This window comes from Solanum stenotomum, chromosome 5 (assembly GCF_019186545.1).
Source record: "Solanum stenotomum isolate F172 chromosome 5, ASM1918654v1, whole genome shotgun sequence".
Classification (NCBI taxonomy): Eukaryota; Viridiplantae; Streptophyta; class Magnoliopsida; order Solanales; family Solanaceae; genus Solanum; species Solanum stenotomum.
The window spans coordinates 60,690,946-60,711,781 of record NC_064286.1 but is presented as its reverse complement, the minus strand read 5'-3'; the positions used below and the strand labels follow the sequence as shown (position 1 = coordinate 60,711,781).

Below are 20,836 nucleotides of genomic sequence, written 5' to 3'. Positions count from 1 at the left end.
AACTTTTTTCATATATTGGGCTCAAAATCGAGACTCTTGGTTAAGTGTCGAGGAATTCTCGTCAACCAAAAGTCCAACTCAAAATTCTTGGTTAAGGGCGGAGAAATTTTATTAATCTCACTACCATCCTTATTAGTAGCAACAAATAAGGCCCCTCTTTTTTTCCGGAATCATATTTGAACTTTATAATTTTTTGGAATTCGAAAAACTCTAAATACTTTCAAATCACTAACAAAAATTCAACACTATTTCAAGTTATGTTCATATTCAAACGCAACTTTAATTTCAAAATATCATTTTTTAAACTTTTTTTCAAATTTCATACTTCCATTTTTTATGTTCAAATGCCGCCAAATATTCTATTATTTAAATACTCATTTAAAAATTCTAATATATAGTGTTTTTTTACAAGAAAAATCTAGTGAACATTTGAATAATAATTGTGCAGTCGTCCTCTTTATTAAAAAAAGGTATTTAACTTTGACTAGTATTTGACGTGGTCTACAAGGATTTTTTGCATAAATAATTCAAAAGAAAAATAAATAAATTAATACAAGAATCTAATTTGTCCATCTACTTCATTTAACAAATCTGCTCCAACTAATACCTATTTCGTCAAAATGGCTTATGTTGCGTATAATGTTAATCTCGACGTGGATTAATTTCAATAAATTTTTTAAACTAGTACTATTAGTGATCGGCTTTATAGCTTCTTCAATAAATGCTAATTTTTTGATAAAATTTTGAATGACTTTCTAATCAGATCGTTTTTGTGTGTTTCAGATATGAAGTCTTCTTTAGAAGCTTTAGATAAACATGATATTGAGCCCTTATAATATTTCATACATATTCCAATAATTAATCAAGCTAATAAATCAACTTTAAAATGAATTCATTGTGTGAAAAATGTGTTATAACCCGTGTTTGCTTGTCTGACGAGGCAGCTACAAAAAAGTTTTAAAAAGAAATTAACCACAAGCTACAAACAAGGCACCAATAAAACTAGTTGAATTTAGTGGTGTGCTTATTTTGGTAGATATCAATATAGCCTATCAAAATCAAATATTTTGATACTATAAGTTTTGATATTTATAAAAAATAAATATTTAAATACCAAATATTTTGCTTAATCTCCTTTTACATTTGGCTAATGTTGTTAAAACAATGATTTCTAACTTTTCTATCTTGATTGAAATTTCTTTTTTATATAGTTGATTAACGAAGAAAATTGCTTGTATTTTCTTTTTGAATTTCTACGTGTGGAAATCATTAGTTTGACACAATTGAAAGTCAAAATCATAGTTTTTTTGTTATATAAATATATGTAAATTAGAATTGAACAAACTACGATTATCGATTTCCCGTTTCACAAACTTTGGAAATCAAACATAAAAATATCAAATTAATTTAATACGAAAATAATATAGTATTTTTTAAAATCAAAATTTTCAATACCTTAGTCCACTTGGATTTTTTTTATTTTTTTTTTAATATTCACATACGTAGTGCCGTTTCACTTTCAACTAGAATAACTAACCAAAAGGTACCTAGGGTTTATTGAACCAAAACAAATCCCACATTTCTGTTTCTCAGCCGCCGAGCAACCAAAACGCCAAAATGTCAGTCGATTCAGCGCCGCCGGTGGAAAAACTCACCCTAAGCGACGCCGTAGAGGAGGCGAAATTCTCTCAACGCGTCCCGATCCGTTCAATCGTCGGTCGTCCTGACGGTGGAGCTGGACTCGCCGGAAATGTTGTCAAAATCGGTGGTTGGGTCAAAACAGGACGAGAACAAGGCAAGGGTTCATTCGCTTTTCTTGAAGTGAATGACGGTTCATGCCCAGGGAATCTCCAAGTGATTGTTGATGCTTCAGTTCATAAGCTTGGTGATTTGGTACTTACTGGTACTTGCGTACATGTGGAAGGTGAGTTGAAGGTTCCTCCTGAAGGTGCGAAGCAGAAAGTTGAGCTTCGTGTTCAGAAGGTTATATCTGTGGGTACCGTTGATGCTGCTAAGTATCCATTGCCGAAGACTAAGTTGACGCTTGAATTTTTAAGGGATGTTGTTCATCTTCGATCCCGAACGAACACTGTAATGATCTCTAACTCATTTTTACGGCTCTCTTTGATGTGACAATAATTTGTTGTAGAGGCGGATTAAGGATATAGATAGCGCAAACACACACCTGCACTAGTAAATCTGCGTAAAAGCTTTGGTTTATAAACACAAATCACCCATTTTTAGTTTTTTTGCCTCTGTTGTGATTCATCCCCTGTTCAATTATCGTATTATTTTGTTGTAGTTGCTGCTTTGTTATACTTTCACTTCCATTACTGTGTTGGACTGGTTTTTATTGTGCTGAAGGTCTATAGGAAACAGCCTCTCTACCTCTGAGGTTAGGGGTAAGGTCTGACCTCTCTGGGTATGTTGTTGGGATTCATCCCCGAAATATTTTACTCTAAATTCATCGACTGCTGGGCTCACACCATTGAGGCAATTGAACACACACACATTATTAAACTCTTATTTGCACAAAAGAGGTGAACTTGGTGGAATGATCATGTCATGCTTGGGGTTTAGACTCCGTTTCTTTTTATTCTTTGTAATTTAGTACTGATCTTTCCTGTAAGATGTGAGGTGGCATATCTTGGGCCCAAAAGGAATGGAATCAATAAATAGAACTTATTTGGACGAATCAACCATTTTGGAATTGGGGCTTAGTTTTTTGTAGGTGGAACAATTGGTTGTATACCAGCATAAAACCATATTTACTACTTAAAAGTCAATGTAATCATTGGGATTAACATGAATGTGGGGGGTTTCTTTTATATGTTAATGGGTATGGTAAACTTCTCTTTTTTATTTCCGAGAGGAACTTATATTTTGAGAATATGTATTTGCTTGTAGTTCTTAGTTTTTTCCTCTATGAAACATCTAAGAGAGACTAGTGAATAAAAAGGGAATTGCTTTGACTCCTATATGTTTTCTACGAAAACTAAATGGTGTGTTATTTTAGTATCTGCCATTAGATGGTGTGATTGTAATCCAGGATTTTTCATTTTCAGATTTCTGCTGTTGCTAGAATCCGTAATGCCTTAGCTTATGCCACCCATACATTCTTCCAAAACAATGGGTTTCTTTATATCCACACCCCAATCATCACAACAAGTGATTGTGAGGGTGCTGGTGAGATGTTCCAAGTTACTAGTTTGATAAGCGAAGCTGAAAAGTTGGAGAAGGAGCTGAAAGAGAATCCTGCTCCATCAGATTCTGACATTCAAGCTGCTGAGCAACTTGCCAAAGAGAAAGGTGAGGTAGTTGCTCAGCTAAAAGCTAGTAAGGCGAGCATGGACAAAACTGATCCCAATATTGCGGACATCAACAAGAAAATCAGTGCTGCAGTTGCCGAGCTACAACGAGCTAAAGAGAATCTCCTGAAGTTGCAAGAGAGATCTAAATTGGGAGAAAGATACAGACTCTCTGCTGGTATTCCTAAAAAGGATGGAAAAATTGATTACTCTGAGGATTTTTTTGGACGACAAGCTTTCTTGACAGTGTCTGGCCAACTCCAAGTTGAAACCTATGCATGTGCACTTTCTAGTGTGTATACTTTTGGACCAACTTTTCGAGCTGAACAGTCCCACACTACTCGGCATCTTGCAGAGTTCTGGATGGTGGAGCCTGAAATTGCTTTTGCAGATATACAGGTATTCATATAGTAATTGCGCCATGGTGCTATATATAATATTTTTGGATCAAAATGTCTGGACAGGTAACTTTTAGCAACAAGAAGTTTTCACTCAGTTAAGGAATCAATTTAAACCCGCAGACTCCTACTTGATTACATTTCAAGTTCAAATTGCGATCTCTTACTTGATTAAGTTTCAAGTTCAAATTGCGGTCTATTGCTTGATTAAGTTTCAAGTTCAAATCATGGTCTCTTACTTGATTAAGCTTCAAATTCAAATAGTTTATGAATATGAACTGCACATGAATGACAATAAAGCAAAAAGTTTATATCAGACACTACATCTAGCACTCTCAGAGAGTTTCTGAAGGGGTTCTTCGTGGGAAGATTTCTTTATGTTTTCTGTTTCCATTAATCAAAATTTGTATTCCTTTGGCAGGATGATATGAATTGTGCTGAGGCGTATGTGAAGTTTCTGTGTCAGTGGTTACTTGACCATTGCCTTGATGACATGGAATTTATGACTAAATTTGTAGATAAAGATGCTCTGAGTAGACTTAGAATGGTTGCCTCATCGAACTGCCATCGGATAACTTATACAGAAGCCATAGATATTCTTGAGGTAGCAGCTAAAGTGAAGAAATTTGAAAATAAAGTAGAGTGGGGGATTGACTTAGCATCTGAACATGAAAGGTACTCTTTTTCCCTAGTTTACCTATTGGGTCTGCTCTGTGTATTTTTGTATAGCTATTCTGATTCATGATTTACCTTGATTCTAGATATTTGACCGAAGAGCATTTTAAGGCACCTGTTATTGTGTTCAACTACCCAAAAGGGATAAAAGCATTTTACATGAAGGTGAATGAAGACAACAAGACAGTTGCTGCCATGGATCTGCTTGTACCAAAGGTATGCTGGAAGAAATACCTTTTTGTCTTAAAAGACAGGTTCCCTTACCCACAAGCAGGTTGCACTTCAAAAACGTCTAGATGAATGCTTTGATGTAATCAATGGCTAGTAGAATCTCCTGTTAGAGAATCAGTAGGGGAGCTGAATATCTGTGGAAAATGTTTTGAAATCTTGCACCTGGTCATCTGAATTAAAGATTTTTGAAGAAATTTTGCATGACTTTAAAAATATGCTTGACCACATACAAATCTTGATGAAAACTACATCAAAACACATTTTTATTTACAAATCTCTTTTCTAATAAGTTCCCGAAAAGCTTTTCCTGAATATTGTCCAAAGGTATGAGTTGCCATCTCTTGATCTCATACAACATTGTTGTACTTGAAGAAATGTAATTTTTTTGGTTAACTAACTAAATCAAAAACACTGTTGCTTGACGCAATGAGGCCACATTTTGGATGTCGTGAAAGAAATTATATGACTGACCAGACTGCATGCCTTCAGCATTTCAGGGAAGTTAATTAGAGCAAAGAATCAGCTGTATTTTTTTCAAAGAACAGATACACTTGCCTGCAGTGGCCCTTACAGCATCCCCTTACGATTTTACATTTCAATATCATGAGTACATTTGTCTGCCACTGCATAAACAAATGTTTGCATTCCTCTGCAGGTGGGAGAACTAATTGGAGGAAGCCAAAGAGAAGAGAATTATGAGGTCCTCAGATCAAGGTATGACAGACAAATTTGCTTTCTAGTAGACAGCTATGCATCTGGTTATTAGAATCCGATCAGTGTTTGTTTGTTTGGTGCACTCTTTGTTTTTAAGACGAAATGAAATCATTTAACTTAAGTTAATGACAATGAATAAATGATGGAACTTTGATGAGATTTTCCTTCTTTTAATTGCAGGATACTGGATATGGGTCTACCACTAGAGCCATATGAGTGGTACCTGGACCTGAGGCGCTATGGTACTGTAAAGCACAGTGGTTTCGGTTTAGGCTTTGAACGAATGATTCTGTTTGCCACCGGAATAGAAAACATTCGGGATGTCATTCCCTTCCCTAGATATCCAGGGAGAGCCGATCTTTAAGTGATATCGACAGACATGGATGCCTGTTTATTTATTTTTGAAATTATGATGCCATTTTCTAAATTGTAATTGCTATTTACAAGTTACAAACAAATTCAGATACAGGAAACCTGTATCATATTGTAATCTCTCAGGAGGGGTGGAAGTGTGAGCGCATTTACAGCGTATTTCATCTAACACTTGTTGCTGGGTTTACACAATGCATTCTGGTTTTTAGTAAAACTGATTTTGTAGTTGGCTTTGTTAGACATAAAATATAATCTTTGTTATTGGAAATGCTGTCACTTTGTGTATGTGATTTTTCTTGGTTTGATTCTGGAATTGAGAGGGTTTATATGTGAATGATGCAATGTATCCAAATTGTAGAAACTATATCTGTTTTTTCTTTCTTTGGTTTTCCATTCGTTGTTCGGTATCTGCATTGGAACTTGATTATTCAGGATTTGTGCCATGTAGGGCTCCATTTGTGGGGAGTGTTCTATATCAAAGGATCTTTCAATATTTCGAGCTGAAATTCGAGATATCTGGTTAAGTGAGGAGTAGTCTCATTCATTGCATCACATTTGGTGAAGAAAATAAATGTGAATGATGCTGTATGTATTCACACTATACAAGGTCATCAATGACATAGTTTTATAAGCATTTGTTGAAGAAAAAGTTGTATCAACTAATAAACATAAAAGATGTTGGAAAAGTAAAGAGTTATTCATTTACACACCTTTTACTTTCTAATAAGAAAATGTAAAGATTTTTGAGGGTCTTAACACCATTGGAAATTCCACTTCTAGAAATATTGATTTGAACAGACAGAAAAACTTTGGCCATGAAGATTTTCCCATGTTAAAAAATTAAGTCAACTGAATATAACAAAGATCAAAATTGAAACATAGCATATTTTTTGTTTAATTTTTTAATTCAAATAAATTAATTTTACATCATCCAACAAACAATAATGTCATATTAATAAATCAAATTCCTAAAGTTGAGATTCTACGAATTGGTGCGTCTTATTTGGATTACTTTTCACTTCATTATTTGAGACGCATAGCTAACCCCACCCATGAAACAATAACTAATAACACCGAGAGTTACTTATATTGAGCATTTTACTCGTCGGAGAACTTATATCGAGCATTATACTCGTCGGAGAACTTATATCGAGCATTCGTTGTCTCCAACTATAGCTTCCATTAAGACCTTGTGATTCATTGCAGTACTCCTCAGGTTTACTATCATGATAGATTATAACAAAACCTATCATTATAAGAATGTCTATGGTTGTTTACCTCACAATTTCCTCTGATTCCAGATGATCAGAAGGTGGGGAATCGAACATTTACTAACAAATAAAAGTTCTAATAATCAACCAATTGAGTTACTAAGATCATGTATAATTTTGAGCTTAATTTTAAATTACATCTCAAATATCTAAGTTTATTTTCAAAAAATATATAAGCTATTTGAAAAGAGACCAATTGTTAACCAAACCTATAACTAATAGCTCTAATTTTGTTGTGATTTAATGTATTTTTTTTTTAAAATAAGAGATCTAAAATAAATACACAAGTGATTTTAATAAATAAATAAAATTCTATTCAAATTATAAATGACTTTGTTTGACCATTTCTTCGTGCAAGAATAATTGCATAGTTTACTTATTTATACAAAATAATATTGTAGGTTAGAAAAGTAAATTGAATCACTTATCATTCAACAAATATACTTTGATAGAACATATTTGGTGGACTTTTTTTCTATTTAAAATCAAGGTGGCATTTGAGTATAAAAACGAGGTTATGAAACGTCATAAAATAATAAAAAGTAAATAAAAAATAGTAGTACTAACAAACAAGAACATATATAAAAACTAATAAAATGTGTGGGTGTGGTTGGGACTTTGGGAGTTGAGGGGAGAAAGATAAATGAACAAATTGGTAATTATAATAAAACGTGTTTGACTATCTTGTAAATATAGCAAATTAGCAATTCAAAGCAGTGTTTAAAAGGTGGGCGTATGAGACAAGATATTTATGTTAATATAGGGTGAGACGTAAGCTTTAAAACGTAAGCTTCGAAACATTTGCAAAAGTGTTGTACTGAAGTACAAACCTTAAACTAATTTTTAAAAAGACTTTTAAAAATACTAAACTCATAATTATGATATTCTAATAATTCAATATTAATTGATTTGCATCTAATACAAATCGTCTCTTCATTAATACATTAATTATTAGGTGGCATTTGGACTTTGAATTTGGAAATAGTTTTAGAATTGATTTTAGAACCAAAAAATGTGGTGCCATTATTGAAGTTTTCTAATTTAAATTATAAAAATTGAAAAAAAAAATCGATACAAAACACTTCATTAATCGCATCAGTCAATTTAATTACAATTTAGAAAAGAATAATTTAATTTTTTTTAAGAAAAACAATTATATTCAGATTGTTTATTCTAGATCCACACTTTTGGAAAAGAATGTTATTCTCCTTATTTTAGCTTTTATATATATATAATCTGTTTCAAAAATTATGATATACGGACTAGTTAAATTTTCAACTACGAGCTTACTTTTAATGAAACTATATATATAGATACAAATTTGTTATCTACAAACTTACTTTTAATGAAATTATATATACAACAAATTTATATAACAATTTGAAAGTATGTCTTTCTTTATATCATAGGTGTAGTTAATTTAGGAATTTCAAAAAAAGATGAAGTTAATATAGGAATGTGTGGACTTAAGTATTTAAAAAAGGGAAAATGGGACCCAAAACCAAATAATACAAAGTTTAATGGAGACAAACAAATATTTCGTTTTGAAGGACCAAACCTACAATTTTTAGAGCCAACCCTAAAATTTAGAGCCCAAGCCTGGCTAGGTTAAGGTTCTTAATTTTTATTTTTCCTATTTTTTTCCTATTTAATAAATATTTAAAATTGAAATTTAAAAAGAGTATTTGGAGGTCGGTCGAAATGCATTCATTCAATGTATTATGTACATGACAACACATATAAAATATTACTCTAATAGTTTATTTAGCTATATTTTTGGGAAGTCAATTTTATTTTATTTTAGAGAGTCAAGGTGTTTAATGACTTTAAAAAGAAAAAGGAAAACTTTGAGTAATAGTTGTAAAATCTTTTTTCAGAAATTGAAAAAAGATTTTTTTTTCCCTTCAAAAGCATTCTTGAAATATTGGATAAGTATAATTATTTTTCAACATTAACAAAAATATTTCTTAAATTGACTAGCCAAACAATTTTTTGGACAAATTAATATACTCCAAAAATACTTTTGAAAGCTTGCTTAAACAAAAAAGTATTTAAGAGTATTTATGCACTTATAATGCTTTTTATAATATTATGTAAAAGCTTAAATCTTTTGAAAATATTTTTTATATGTATATTAGTATATACATTTCAAGTTTAAAGTAATAACTACACTTATGAGATAGAGAATATTTTGATAAGAGCACTCAACGGTTGATGTGACTTAATGATTAACAAAGTAGATTGAAAATCATTAAATTTCAATTCAAATTTATACGAAGACAACAATGTTAGGTAATTTTGATAAATATTTATTTACATTAGTTGTTATAGACACCCAACTATATAAGTAACTTAAGAATTAACAAATCAAAAAAGATGTATATCAGTTAATCATAATTAAGTGTTTAACAAGTGTAAATAAAGACGTGTGTCTCACCCTTTTTGCAAACTCTTTCAGTTATTGAATGTGTAAAATAAACTATTCTCTTATACAAATAAATCACTGAAAGTAGAGCACAAACATTATCGAAGACCGTTTCCTTAAAAAACGAGTTGGACAAAGGCTAAGAAGATATATTTTCACTGCGATAAAACAGCTGAAGTTCGACATCAATAAAGAGAAATATTTTTTTCTAAAATGCTAAATTTTGTCTTTCATGCTTCTAGTTTTGTGGGAAGTGAAAGCTCAAGGACATAACTCCACAGATATAACTTCTAGGAGCAATTTTCAGGGACATAACAACATTCTATCATTTTTTCGCCTTAGAAAAGATCATTTGATGTTTTTGACACACGTGATATGAAAAAAATGAATCTTTAGGTTTTCAACACACAAATTCAAGAGTTAAGTTAAATGTTAACTGTTTAAATAACAACTCAATGACCTTTGACATGTTATATCTAATTGCACACAATATTACTTTTGCCTCTTCTTGTGCCTATCACGGTTCTTTGCGAGAACATACTAAAGGAAAAAAGAGAAACTTTTGTGGCCACAAGCCCTCGAGACTTGAAATTTGGATAAGTTTTCACTTCAAAATTTATGAACAAACGAACCTTAATGACCTATTTGTACAAACTTAGATTTTGGCGAAATAAGAATCTGTTGGAAACCCTGACTCGCAAAATGATCCCTACAATGCCATATTTAGTAAGATCTCAATCACTTCAAGTCCATGAGGTTGAAAAAACCACTACTTCTGGAAATGAATTGTGCTATGCACAAATTTAGATTTAGTAAGACTTCAATTGCTCGAACTGAAAATGAAAAAAATCTTGTTGAGAGTGTTGTCCTAGAAATCAGTCATCGTACACACAAATTCAAACATAATAATATCTCAATCACGACCCCCTGAGAATAAAAATATTTTGTTGACTCCTAGGGGTAGACATGGTATGGTATATATCGAATTATCACATCATATCAATTTTTTTTATACCGTGATTTTGATATTATAGTATTTGATGTCGTATATGGTATACAGTTTAATTTTTTTTGTTATTCGGTACGGCATTTGCTATTTAGAAATAACATACCGAAATACCGAATATCATACCGAAATATACAATTATATAAATAACATATATAAGTATAAGCTAAATGTTTAGAAGTTGAAACTTTGATTACTCTATGTTGATTGAAATGTAATTGACTAACAAAAGGAGTTGTTTGTACTTTATTTTGAATATATATTTTTACATGTGTAATGTGTTAGTATTAGGGGTGTGCATTGGTTTTTTGGTTTGGTTTTACACTATTCGGTTTGGATTTTTCGATTTTTGGTTTTGTAAATGTGTAACCTAATCCGATCCAAAATAAATTTGGTTTGGTTTGGTTTTCCTCTATTCGGTTCAGCTTTTTTCGATTTGGTTATTCGGTTATGTCAATAATTAATAACATAACCAAAATAATAATGTTGAATCTCTTAAATATACTTTCTAATATAAATCATAAGTAAAACTTAACACAATACTTATAAGTATACCTATTATAGATGTTCAAATATAAAATATAAACGTAATCATGATGAAAGACAATAACCAAAAAGGGGCAAAAGTGGTTAACTCCAACTTAATTCTAAACCTAAACATTTATATATATATATATATACACATATAATTTGGTTTTTTCGGTTTTTAATTTTTTTAATCCGAAACCAAACCAAAAATCCAAACAAAGTAATTTATTAATCCAAAACCAATCCGAAAAACCAAAAAACCAATCCAAATAAAAATTCGGTTTGATTTGGTTTGGTTATTCGGTTTAATCCGAATAGTGCACACCCCTAGTTAGTGTGATACAATTGAGACATTCTTTTAATAGTTGAAGACATAATACTCTATTATATGAGTATATATTAGTCAAATTGAACAAATTATGGTTACCAATTTACCATATCGTAGAATATCGAAATTGAACTTCAATATACCGAACCATACTGAATTAAATTGGTATGGTAATGGTATAATGTTTTAAAATCGAATACCAAAATTACAGTATCGAAACTTTCAAATACCATACCATGCCCACCCTTAGATGATCCCATAAATAAGTCTTGCTATGCACAAATCTAGATTTAGTAAGACCTCAATCACTTTGAGCCCCAACTCTTGTTAAGAGCGTTGCCTTTAGAAATGAATCGTATTATGCACAAATTTAGATTTAATAAAACCTTAATCTCTTCGAGGCTCTGAGAATGAAAGAATCCTACTATGACCATTGTCCCTAGAAATGAGTTGTGTTATGCGCAAATCCAAATTTAATAAGACCTCAATCACTTCAAGTCCGTGAGAATGGAAATCACGTTGAGAGTGTTGTCCCAGAAATGAGTTATGCTACGCGCGAATCTAGATTTAATAAGACTTCAATCTCTTCGACCAAAATCCTATTGAGAAAGCGTTGCCTCTAAAAATGAACCTTGCAACACACGAATCCTATTGAGAAAGTGTTGCCTCTAGAAATGAACCTTGCAACACACGAATCCAATTTAATCGAATCCTAATATAAATATCAGACACCGAATTATAAAAAAGGAGACACAAGACATTGAGATTACTACTATGCAACACATAAATCCACATTTTAATCAAGACTTCAATCACTTCGAGCGACTAAGAATGGACCCTATTAGAGCGTTCCCTCTAAAAATGAACCCTACAAGGTTACAACACATGAATCCAATATAGTCGGACACTAAGGTAAACATCAGACATTAGGTTAGAGTAAAGCCATGATAAGAGAAGGACAAACTAACATTAGATTACACACTAATCAAGATTATCAGCACAGGTACCAAAGTGGTAATACAAAGAGGATACAATACATACAGCACAGCATACACACAGAGTCCCCCCACTCATTATTACTTATTTCCATTTCATTTCCATTCATTCAATCCAATTTTCCCAAAAATCCATTTTTTTTGCCTCACCGAATGTAACGTTACTTCATCCTTCATTCAAGCTCATGCCCTTATCGCCATATAAGCTAAACACCAAACCAGCTTCTTCTTCTACCGATAAGATTTTCCCCTTTTTCTTCTAACTACACACGTGGGGTTCTTTTTTGATTTTTCTCTGAAAGATCTGAGATTGATCGCCGATTCTGTGAAAACCCATCTTTTTTGCTTCAATTTTCTTGATTTTTTTGGTTCCATTTCTCACCGATCCTTGTGGGGTTTGCTGTTTTTGAGGTAAGATTTGATTTTTGTACCATTTTATATATGGGGTTCGTTTTATTCGGTTCTTGGGTTCTGTGAAATGTGCCAAAAATGCTTATTTTTTGTTGGTTGTTTGATGATCGGTTGAGTTATATGTGATGGGATGAAGACGATCCATCTAGGGATTGTTTGTTTGATTGGTTTGATTTTTGTTTTAATTTATTCCACTGATGATTCTTGCTGTTGTAGCTTTTTATTGATTGCAAAAAGGTTAAAACTTTCATTTCTGTTGGAATTGTGCCCCTAGGATTGTATACATACTTCTAGTGTTACTTCTTGTCTGGAAATAAAAGGGAAGTTTTTGAAAACTTCACACTTGTTTGTGGGCGTTTTTGATTGTTTTGATTGTAAAGATGCCCTTATCTGTATATCTGGTCCCTTTTTAGTATGTATGAAGTATGAACCTTCTTATGTTAGGCTTTTATGGGTAAAAAGTTTCGAACTTTACTTCGAAACTTTGGGAATTTATAATGTAAGATCATGTTTGATACATGGAAACTATGATTTTTCTTAGATGCTGTTGCCTTTCCTGTAATGAGTGCTTTGTATTTTGTTTATTGGTTTCTATTTGAAGTCTACATTGTTGATAATAGAGGATTCTTGCATTGATAGTTACACTGTTTCCGCCTTTCTTTGGGTCTTATGTTGTGTTGACTCCAGATTTTCAAGGCAAGGTGGGAGAACTGAGTTGAGTGTGATTTGCATGGGTGACGATGCCGGAGTTGCGTAGTGGAGCAAGGAGATCAAAACGGCTTGGTGATCTCCAGCCTGCCCCTCAACCTGTTGGCCAAGGGGAAAACTTGGCCTTGCCTACTCAGAACAGAACTAGAAGAAGAGGTGGTGGAGGAGGAAGAGGAAGGGGTAATGCAACAGCTATAGGAAAAGGGCCTTCAGGGACACGTGGAAGACCGAGTGGTGCTGGTAGGGGTAGGGGGATTAGATTGATAGATTTGGACCCAGAGCCGCTGTGTGAGGGTCTACCTCAAGCTGCTCCTGTTGGGGTTGCCGAGCCAGATTTTAATAGAGTTGACGGTGCTGCAGATAAAAAGATTGCTATGGATGGTGGTGGAAGTCCAGACAAAGTAATGGGAGTTGAAGAAGAAGCAGGCACAACTCCTGTACCAGATAGGGTATCTTCCTGTTTGCTCTCAAGTCTCTTTCCATTTGGGTTCTTAACTGTTTACGGATGACGTGAATTGACAAACAACTTAAAGTTAACTCTTGCCTTGAAAGTGAAATACCTTCACATCATTAATGATAACATGTGGGCTAAATTTCTATTGCAAATAGAGTTCTTAGAAGAATGTTTGTGTATCTGGATGCAGGTGCAAGTGGGTAATTCTCCTGTATATAAAACGGAAAGGAAATTAGGTAAGGGTGGATTTGGGCAAGTATATGTTGGTCGAAGAACAAGTGGGGGAACTGAGAGAACAGGACCAGATGCTGTTGAGGTACTTCCTATGACATAGTGGATCTTTTACGAGCCTTTTTGACATTATTTGGATTATAATACAGCGATAATGATTCTCAATAGGTTGCATTAAAGTTTGAGCATCGAAATAGTAAAGGTTGCAACTATGGCCCTCCTTATGAGTGGCAGGTGTACAAGTAAGCAAGCATGAATTCTATCTCAGAATCTGTGATTTCTTTGTATTTTTCAGTCATCAGTTTTCTTACATATTATCCCATTGTGAACTTTTTTTCTTGACAGCACCCTAAATGGATGCTACGGAATCCCATGGGTTCATTTTAAGGGCCGTCAGGGAGACTTTTACATCTTGGTAACTTTTGGTTTTCATCATTTTATAAAATAATTTCTTATTTTATCACTTTCGTGTTACTGATATTTCCTGGAATTTTTTTCAGGTCATGGACATGCTTGGACCCAGCTTGTGGGATGTCTGGAATTCTTTAGGCCAGTCGTAAGTTGCCAACTTGTTCTTTTTACATTGATTTTCCTGCACATACATAGGAATCCAGAACTAACAACGTACAACATATAAATTTTCCTGGGCATGCATATGTTGTAGCCTGTATGTCTTTCTAATTAATGATCAATAATCTTGCAACAGGATGTCGCCGAACATGGTAGCCTGCATTGCAGTGGAGGCAATATCGATTCTTGAAAAGCTGCACCTTAAGGGGTAACTGTTATCTCTTCCAGCAGTACATATGTTATTTCACCCTTTCACTTTCAACACTCTACTCAAGAGTCATGTAGTAATAATGGCCTATTTTTTCACATCTAATTTTTTGTTCTCACTTTAAGGTTCGTGCATGGAGATGTGAAGCCAGAAAATTTCCTACTTGGTCTGCCAGGAAGTCAAGATGAGAAAAAGCTGTATCTTATTGATCTCGGTTTGGGTAAGATGCATTATCATGATCTTTTTTTCTGTTTAGCACTCATCCTTTTCTTGGAGTGTACATATTATTTTGTTTATAATCTAATGTAAACATTGTTGATCCTGTCAAACTGTTATGACACGTTGAGAAATACCTATGTCAGATCAATTCTGCTTGTAGGTCCACTACATTTAGGGATCGTTTGGTAGAGTGTATAAAAATAATGCTAAATAGAGTGTATTAGTAATGCTTGCATTAGCAATGCATGTATTAGTAATGCTTGCATTAGCAATGCATGTATTAGTTATGCTTGCATTAGCAATGCATGTATTAGTTATGCTTGCATTAATTTTAATATAGATTATTTTTATGCATTGTTTGGTTTGATGCATTAAAAATAGAATGCATTGCATTAAAAAATTTATTTACAAAGATACCCTTCACTATTATGGTGGAAAAGATATAAAAAAAGTATTGAGGGGCAATTGGGTCTTTAATTGAGTTAATGCATGCATTAAAACCATTGTAATACCTAGAAATTCATGGTATTAGCAATACACACTTTAATACACAATAGAGTGCATACATTAGTTATACATAGGTTGGAAAAGAGTACCTAATAAGGTACTTGTAATACACAAGGCTAATGCATGCATTATTTTTTTTAATACGCTCTACCAAACGACCCCTTAAAGAATACCATTTCTCTTCATTCAATGTTAATCTTGAGTACTGTTCATAATGTATCATTGGTTAATGCAGCATCTAGATGGAAAGATGCAGCATCTGGTATGCATGTTGAATATGACCAGAGGCCAGATATATTCAGGTTTGTTTATATGTCATGTAACTTGAATAATTTTGGGCATACAATTCAATAACCCTATTAAATGTGGACTCATATATTTGCTTTGACAGGGGCACCATAAGATATGCAAGTGTGCATGCGCATTTGGGTCGGACTGGAAGTAGAAGGGATGACCTGGAGTCACTAGCATACACATTAATATTTCTTATAAAGGGAAGGTTACCGTGGCAAGGCTATCAGGTTGGTTGTTACGTGCTTTTGTAAGTTGTTTTAGTGGTTTAATTTTGTCTTTTGAAGCTTTATGATTTTTTTTTATTTGTTGTTTTGGATTTAATAGGGTGACAACAAGAGTTTTCTCGTCTGTAAGAAGAAAATGGCCACTTCCCCGGAGTTGATGTGTTGTTTCTGTCCGGCACCATTCAAGCATTTCCTTGAGGCTGTGACAAATATGAAATTTGATGAGGAACCAAATTATGCCAAGCTTATCTCTTTCTTTGAGAGTCTTATTGAGCCAGTCACGTCACTACGGCCAATAAGAATTGATGGAGCTCTCAAGGTTTCTATCCATATTCATGCACGTATGTGTTTGCACAACGATATTGGTTTCTCACTCACCTGTTACCTCTTGTCTAATCAGGTTGGGCAGAAGCGGGGAAGGTTGCTTATAAACTTGGAGGAAGACGAGCAACCAAAGAAAAAAGTACGATTAGGTAGTCCGGCAACACAATGGATTTCTGTTTATAATGCAAGACGTCCTATGAAGCAGAGGTAAGTTGCTAGAAATGAAAGTGTGATAATGAGTTTAAACATGTCTGGTCATTCATTTAATTCAAAACAGAAAAACAAAAAACACATCTGGTCATTATTATAATTCCTTAAAGAGGTGCCTCAGTGCTTGAATTCCCTTGTGTGCAACCTTTTTGGTGCACCTCTACCTTCTATTTCAATGAATCATATTATAGGATCTGGTAAGACAGGCTACACTTTCGGGATTACGTGAGTTATTCATGAATTGAGTATTTATTACATAGAACATGGATATTCATGTTAAATTATCTTCTTAATGAATGTGATTCCATAATAGTATGAGTTGCTGATAGAAAAGTATCATGATGAATTTATAGGTACCACTACAATGTTGCCGACACTAGGCTTAGGCAGCATGTAGACAAGGGAAATGAAGATGGTCTTTACATCAGCTGTGTGGCTTCAGCAGCCAATCTGTGGGCCTTAATCATGGATGCAGGAACCGGTTTCTCGTCTCAGGTTTACGAGCTTTCAGCTGCCTTCCTCCATAAGGTTAGCATCTCAATCACCTTGCGCTTTCATATTCAGTGATTATCTTTGTCTCTTTTTTTTTCATAGGTTATGTACTCAACAATTGTCCGACTCGGTTGTTCTTCTTATCAGGATTGGATTATGGAACAGTGGGAAAAGAACTACTACATCAGCTCAATAGCTGGTGCAACTAATGGAAGTTCCTTAGTCGTTATGTCCAAAGGTTAGATATTAAAGGAAAAATTATCTGTTTTCTTCACTGTTTGAAGTGTTTACAGACGAATCAATTGATGGACTTCTCCTTGTGGAATGATATGGTTTCCATCTTTCTATTTTTGGTGGGAAATTTCTTTATTAGTGAAAAGTCTGTGCTTAACAAAACCATCATACAATAACTAGATTGAATATTGTATATACTGTGCGACTATGAGAATATCCCAAGTATTATTAACAGATTAAGTTCAAGTCTGTAACTTGTTTGAACTTCATGTTACCTGCCCTTCAATTGTTTCTTTTACTTTGTTGCACATGTGCACTAGCCTTTCACAGATCTGGTCTTCAGTCAAATGGCAAAGGATGGAATAGAAAATAATTCTGTTTGGAAAAAGGTGTGGATTTTTTTTTGCTGTTTAAGAGTGTGGTCATACCTGCTGGTTGGTCTAAGTAGCTTTATTAGATAATAGAAAAAGAAAGGTGGAAAGGGGGCCAAGTGATGTGGTTCTGATGAACAACAGGGATGTTGCGGCTCAGTCTACTTGATCTATAAAACTTTAGCGTAGAAGGTTTCTTGGTACAAGAGTGACCGGGAGGTGAAGTGGGATGTTCATGTGGTTTTAATACTGAACAATAGGGATCTTCATGTGGTTTGTTCTCTTGCTTATAAACATCGGTAAGTGTAGAATTATATGCCCTGTATAAGGGTAGACCTGACGATTAACTCATGTCTTTCGGACCTATTCCATAGTTCAGATTTTTATGAGATGTTTTCGGATGTGAGTTGCAGTCTGATAGAATTAGAATACCAAATAGCAATTTACCACCACTTTCCATTGTTTAGCTACTGAAAAAGTAGGGAAAGTTAAGACCACAGACTAGCCTGGAGGCAATGGTTCAGTGGTAAGGGACTTAGGTAAGGACACATCTTGGGAAGCATGGATTGGGCGCATGTCATGAGTTCAAACCTCAAACCCTGTCACTGACATGAATCATGGTATTTAAGTTGGAGAAGGGTGCAAGGTGGGTGCATTCTCCCCCATGATTTGAACCTACACTTGGGGTTGGACCAGCTAACTCATATGGGATATCTTGGTTACAAAGAAGAATAAAATTGAGACCACAAGCTAATGACTGGCCTGTATATATATTTGTCATTGCTGCCTCAGAACATTTTGGTTTGGTCAAGGCAACTGTGGCTGATATAAGGGTGTTAGAGCTACAATATGTAAATGGTGTTAGAGCTACAATATATGGATGGTTTTATTTCTGGTTACCCATCTTTTTGTATTTTTGGTTGGTGAGCTGTATTTTGTTGCTAAGATTATCCACTGCAGATGTTTTTACCACGAATAGGTGTGCTGTGAATCAACTTGATTATGGTTATTGTTGATTGTTTTATAAGCAATCTATTAATTTCTCCGTGCTTAATGAATCAGGAACTCCTTATACACAACAGTCTTACAAAGTAAGTGAATCTTTTCCTTTTAAATGGATAAACAAAAAATGGAAAGAAGGTTTCCATGTAACATCAATGACCACTGCTGGCAATCGATGGGGTGTGGTGATGTCCCGAAATGCTGGATATGCAGAACAGGTGAAGTTATTTTCATTCAGTTGTCACTTTACTGCATTTCTTGAATTCCTCAACAATAGTGGCTTAAAGAAGATGACTTTGTAGGTTGTTGAACTCGATTTCCTTTACCCAAGTGAAGGAATACATCGACGGTGGGAAGGTGGGTTTAGAATAACTTCTATGGCTGCCACCGCTGATCAAGCGGCTTTCATATTGAGCATACCAAGGCGTAAAATGATTGATGAAACTCAAGAGACTTTGCGGACATCTGCCTTCCCAAGTACCCATGTAAAGGTGACGATTCTTTTTCATACCCTTGCATGTTTCCTGTTTGCCTTGATTTTCCTTAAATCTAACAAGTGGAATACTTACAAAAGAAGTTTTGATGGAATATACCACTTACTCCCTCTGTTCCAATTATAAGACGTTTCTTTGACTGGACCCGTAATTTAGGATGTTTGTTTGGCTTGTTTATTGTATTAGTCATGGGAGAAAATATGAAAATGATGGCTAAAAAGTTGGTTTGATAGAGAAAATGTCACATCAAAGTTTTGAATTTAAATAGTTGAAGGAATTTGATTTCTTGAAAGCTGTGAAAATTGAAGTTACCAAGTTCAAAAAAGAAAAAAAAAGCTGTGAAAATTGGTGTCTTATGTTTTATAAAACAATTGATGTTCCGTTTGACAGGAGTTTGTGCAATGCAGTTTGCATATTTATTATGAATGTACTCGTTTCGTTCTTTCCTTTTCTACTCTCAAATTGCTTCCATTCATTTGTCAGGAAAAATGGTCCAAAAATCTTTACATTGCATCAATCTGCTATGGTCGAACTGTCTGCTGAGTTGTTGACGATCAACGATCGTTAGTCACTTCATCTTTGAAGAGATTTGGAGGATGAATTCAGCTGGTCTTGTTGGATTGCCTCCGAAGTGAGTCCCCTGATGATTCTTCATGTAAAATCCTTTTTTTTGTTGTACTGTACAACTGTGTAATGGGAAAAGTTAAACTAAAGTTTAGAAGTTGCTGAGCTAATGTAGCTGCTGCATGCTGGCTAGTTTATTCTAGTGTTGGCAATTATGGCAAAGAAATGGTTGATTGCTGAAAAATATTTGATACCTTTAAATTGGAAGGTGTATTTTAACCATACTACATCGAATTGATTGCCATGATCTATCGACTCGACTAACAATTATGCCTCTTGTTAGTCAGTTTACTGGTCAGTTCCCAGTAGGCAACTTTTATGGAATTGAAAAAGAAGACTGATGCGCCATCTTTTCATAAAGCATGCTTTGAAACCATGTATGGAGGAGGGTAGCTCGGTGCACTAAGCTCTCTTATTTGCCCGATGTGTAGTTTGATGGGCTATTAGCTTAGTAGTAGAACGATCTCACTGTGCTTGGGCGTTGAGGGCTCTCAACCACATGGGTAGCTCATTGTAGTAGAAAGAAAGATTGATGGCCTATTAGCTAAGTAGTAGAACGCTCTTGTTGTGCTTGGGCTTTGAGGGCTCTCAAGTCTCAACAACATGGATAGTTCAATGTGTTTATCTGCGTTTGACCCTATAATTAGGATCATACGCATAGACCTTGACCCGTAGATCCTGTCATTAGGTTTGAATTCTAGCCCTTCAACAACGATCTCTCTTTATCTCATTGATGGCTTGCCCAACGTAGGAGGAGGCATTCTTCGTCTTCCACCTAAGATGCGTGGAAAAGGTCCAATACCTCAAATCACATTCGGTCTATTGTATGCAGTCTTCGCTTACTTGACTTTGTGACCTCTTGGTCCAATGTATCGCTTAAAACGATCATACGATTAAAAAATGAATCTGACGGTGCAATGTATTTCTTTGAATCATTTTCTGTGAAAGATAAGATGCTTCACGGAAAGTAATAATTTAACTTCAAAATGCTCATTTTACCTTTAATGA

General features: G+C 34.2%; 2 protein-coding genes across 4 annotated transcripts; both read left to right on the top strand.

Annotated features, from left to right (window-relative positions):
* The first annotated feature begins 1,526 nt into the window (after positions 1-1,526).
* On the top strand, positions 1,527-6,060 carry LOC125864549 (asparagine--tRNA ligase, cytoplasmic 1-like). Its single transcript, XM_049544565.1, has 6 exons — positions 1,527-2,091; positions 3,066-3,707; positions 4,128-4,381; positions 4,468-4,597; positions 5,268-5,326; positions 5,507-6,060. Exons 1-6 carry the CDS (start codon positions 1,618-1,620, stop codon positions 5,688-5,690), a joined length of 1,743 nt encoding a protein of 580 aa, XP_049400522.1. The 5' UTR covers positions 1,527-1,617; the 3' UTR covers positions 5,691-6,060.
* Positions 6,061-12,309: 6,249 nt separating this feature from the next.
* On the top strand, positions 12,310-20,052 carry LOC125864491 (casein kinase 1-like protein HD16). 3 transcript variants are annotated; one of them, XM_049544514.1, is made up of 17 exons: positions 12,315-12,662; positions 13,350-13,819; positions 14,015-14,140; positions 14,224-14,297; positions 14,401-14,470; positions 14,556-14,611; positions 14,762-14,833; positions 14,959-15,053; positions 15,795-15,861; positions 15,951-16,080; positions 16,178-16,396; positions 16,478-16,608; positions 16,965-17,139; positions 17,251-17,341; positions 18,771-18,928; positions 19,013-19,201; positions 19,688-20,052. In XM_049544514.1, exons 2-17 carry the CDS (start codon positions 13,403-13,405, stop codon positions 19,745-19,747), a joined length of 2,130 nt encoding a protein of 709 aa, XP_049400471.1. In that variant the 5' UTR covers positions 12,315-12,662; positions 13,350-13,402; the 3' UTR covers positions 19,748-20,052. The 3 variants fall into 3 exon arrangements, with proteins under 3 accessions (XP_049400470.1, XP_049400469.1, XP_049400471.1); XM_049544513.1 differs by having other exon boundaries at positions 12,310-12,662; positions 13,302-13,819; positions 16,178-16,608; XM_049544512.1 differs by having other exon boundaries at positions 12,311-12,662; positions 16,178-16,608.
* Positions 20,053-20,836: the final 784 nt, after the last annotated feature.

Bases quoted from the DNA above. Each gene is read 5' to 3' on its own strand.
- LOC125864549 (XM_049544565.1), top strand. From the start codon at position 1,618: ATGTCAGTCGATTCAGCGCCGCCGGTGGAAAAACTCACCCTAAGCGAC. The intron at 4,382-4,467 runs GTACTCTTTTTC...CCTTGATTCTAG, and splicing joins TTAGCATCTGAACATGAAAG to ATATTTGACCGAAGAGCATT. The intron at 4,598-5,267 runs GTATGCTGGAAG...ATTCCTCTGCAG, and splicing joins TGGATCTGCTTGTACCAAAG to GTGGGAGAACTAATTGGAGG.
- LOC125864491 (XM_049544513.1), top strand. From the start codon at position 13,403: ATGCCGGAGTTGCGTAGTGGAGCAAGGAGATCAAAACGGCTTGGTGAT. The intron at 16,081-16,177 runs GTTGGTTGTTAC...TGGATTTAATAG, and splicing joins TACCGTGGCAAGGCTATCAG to GGTGACAACAAGAGTTTTCT. The intron at 17,140-17,250 runs GTTAGCATCTCA...TCTTCTTATCAG, and splicing joins CAGCTGCCTTCCTCCATAAG to GATTGGATTATGGAACAGTG.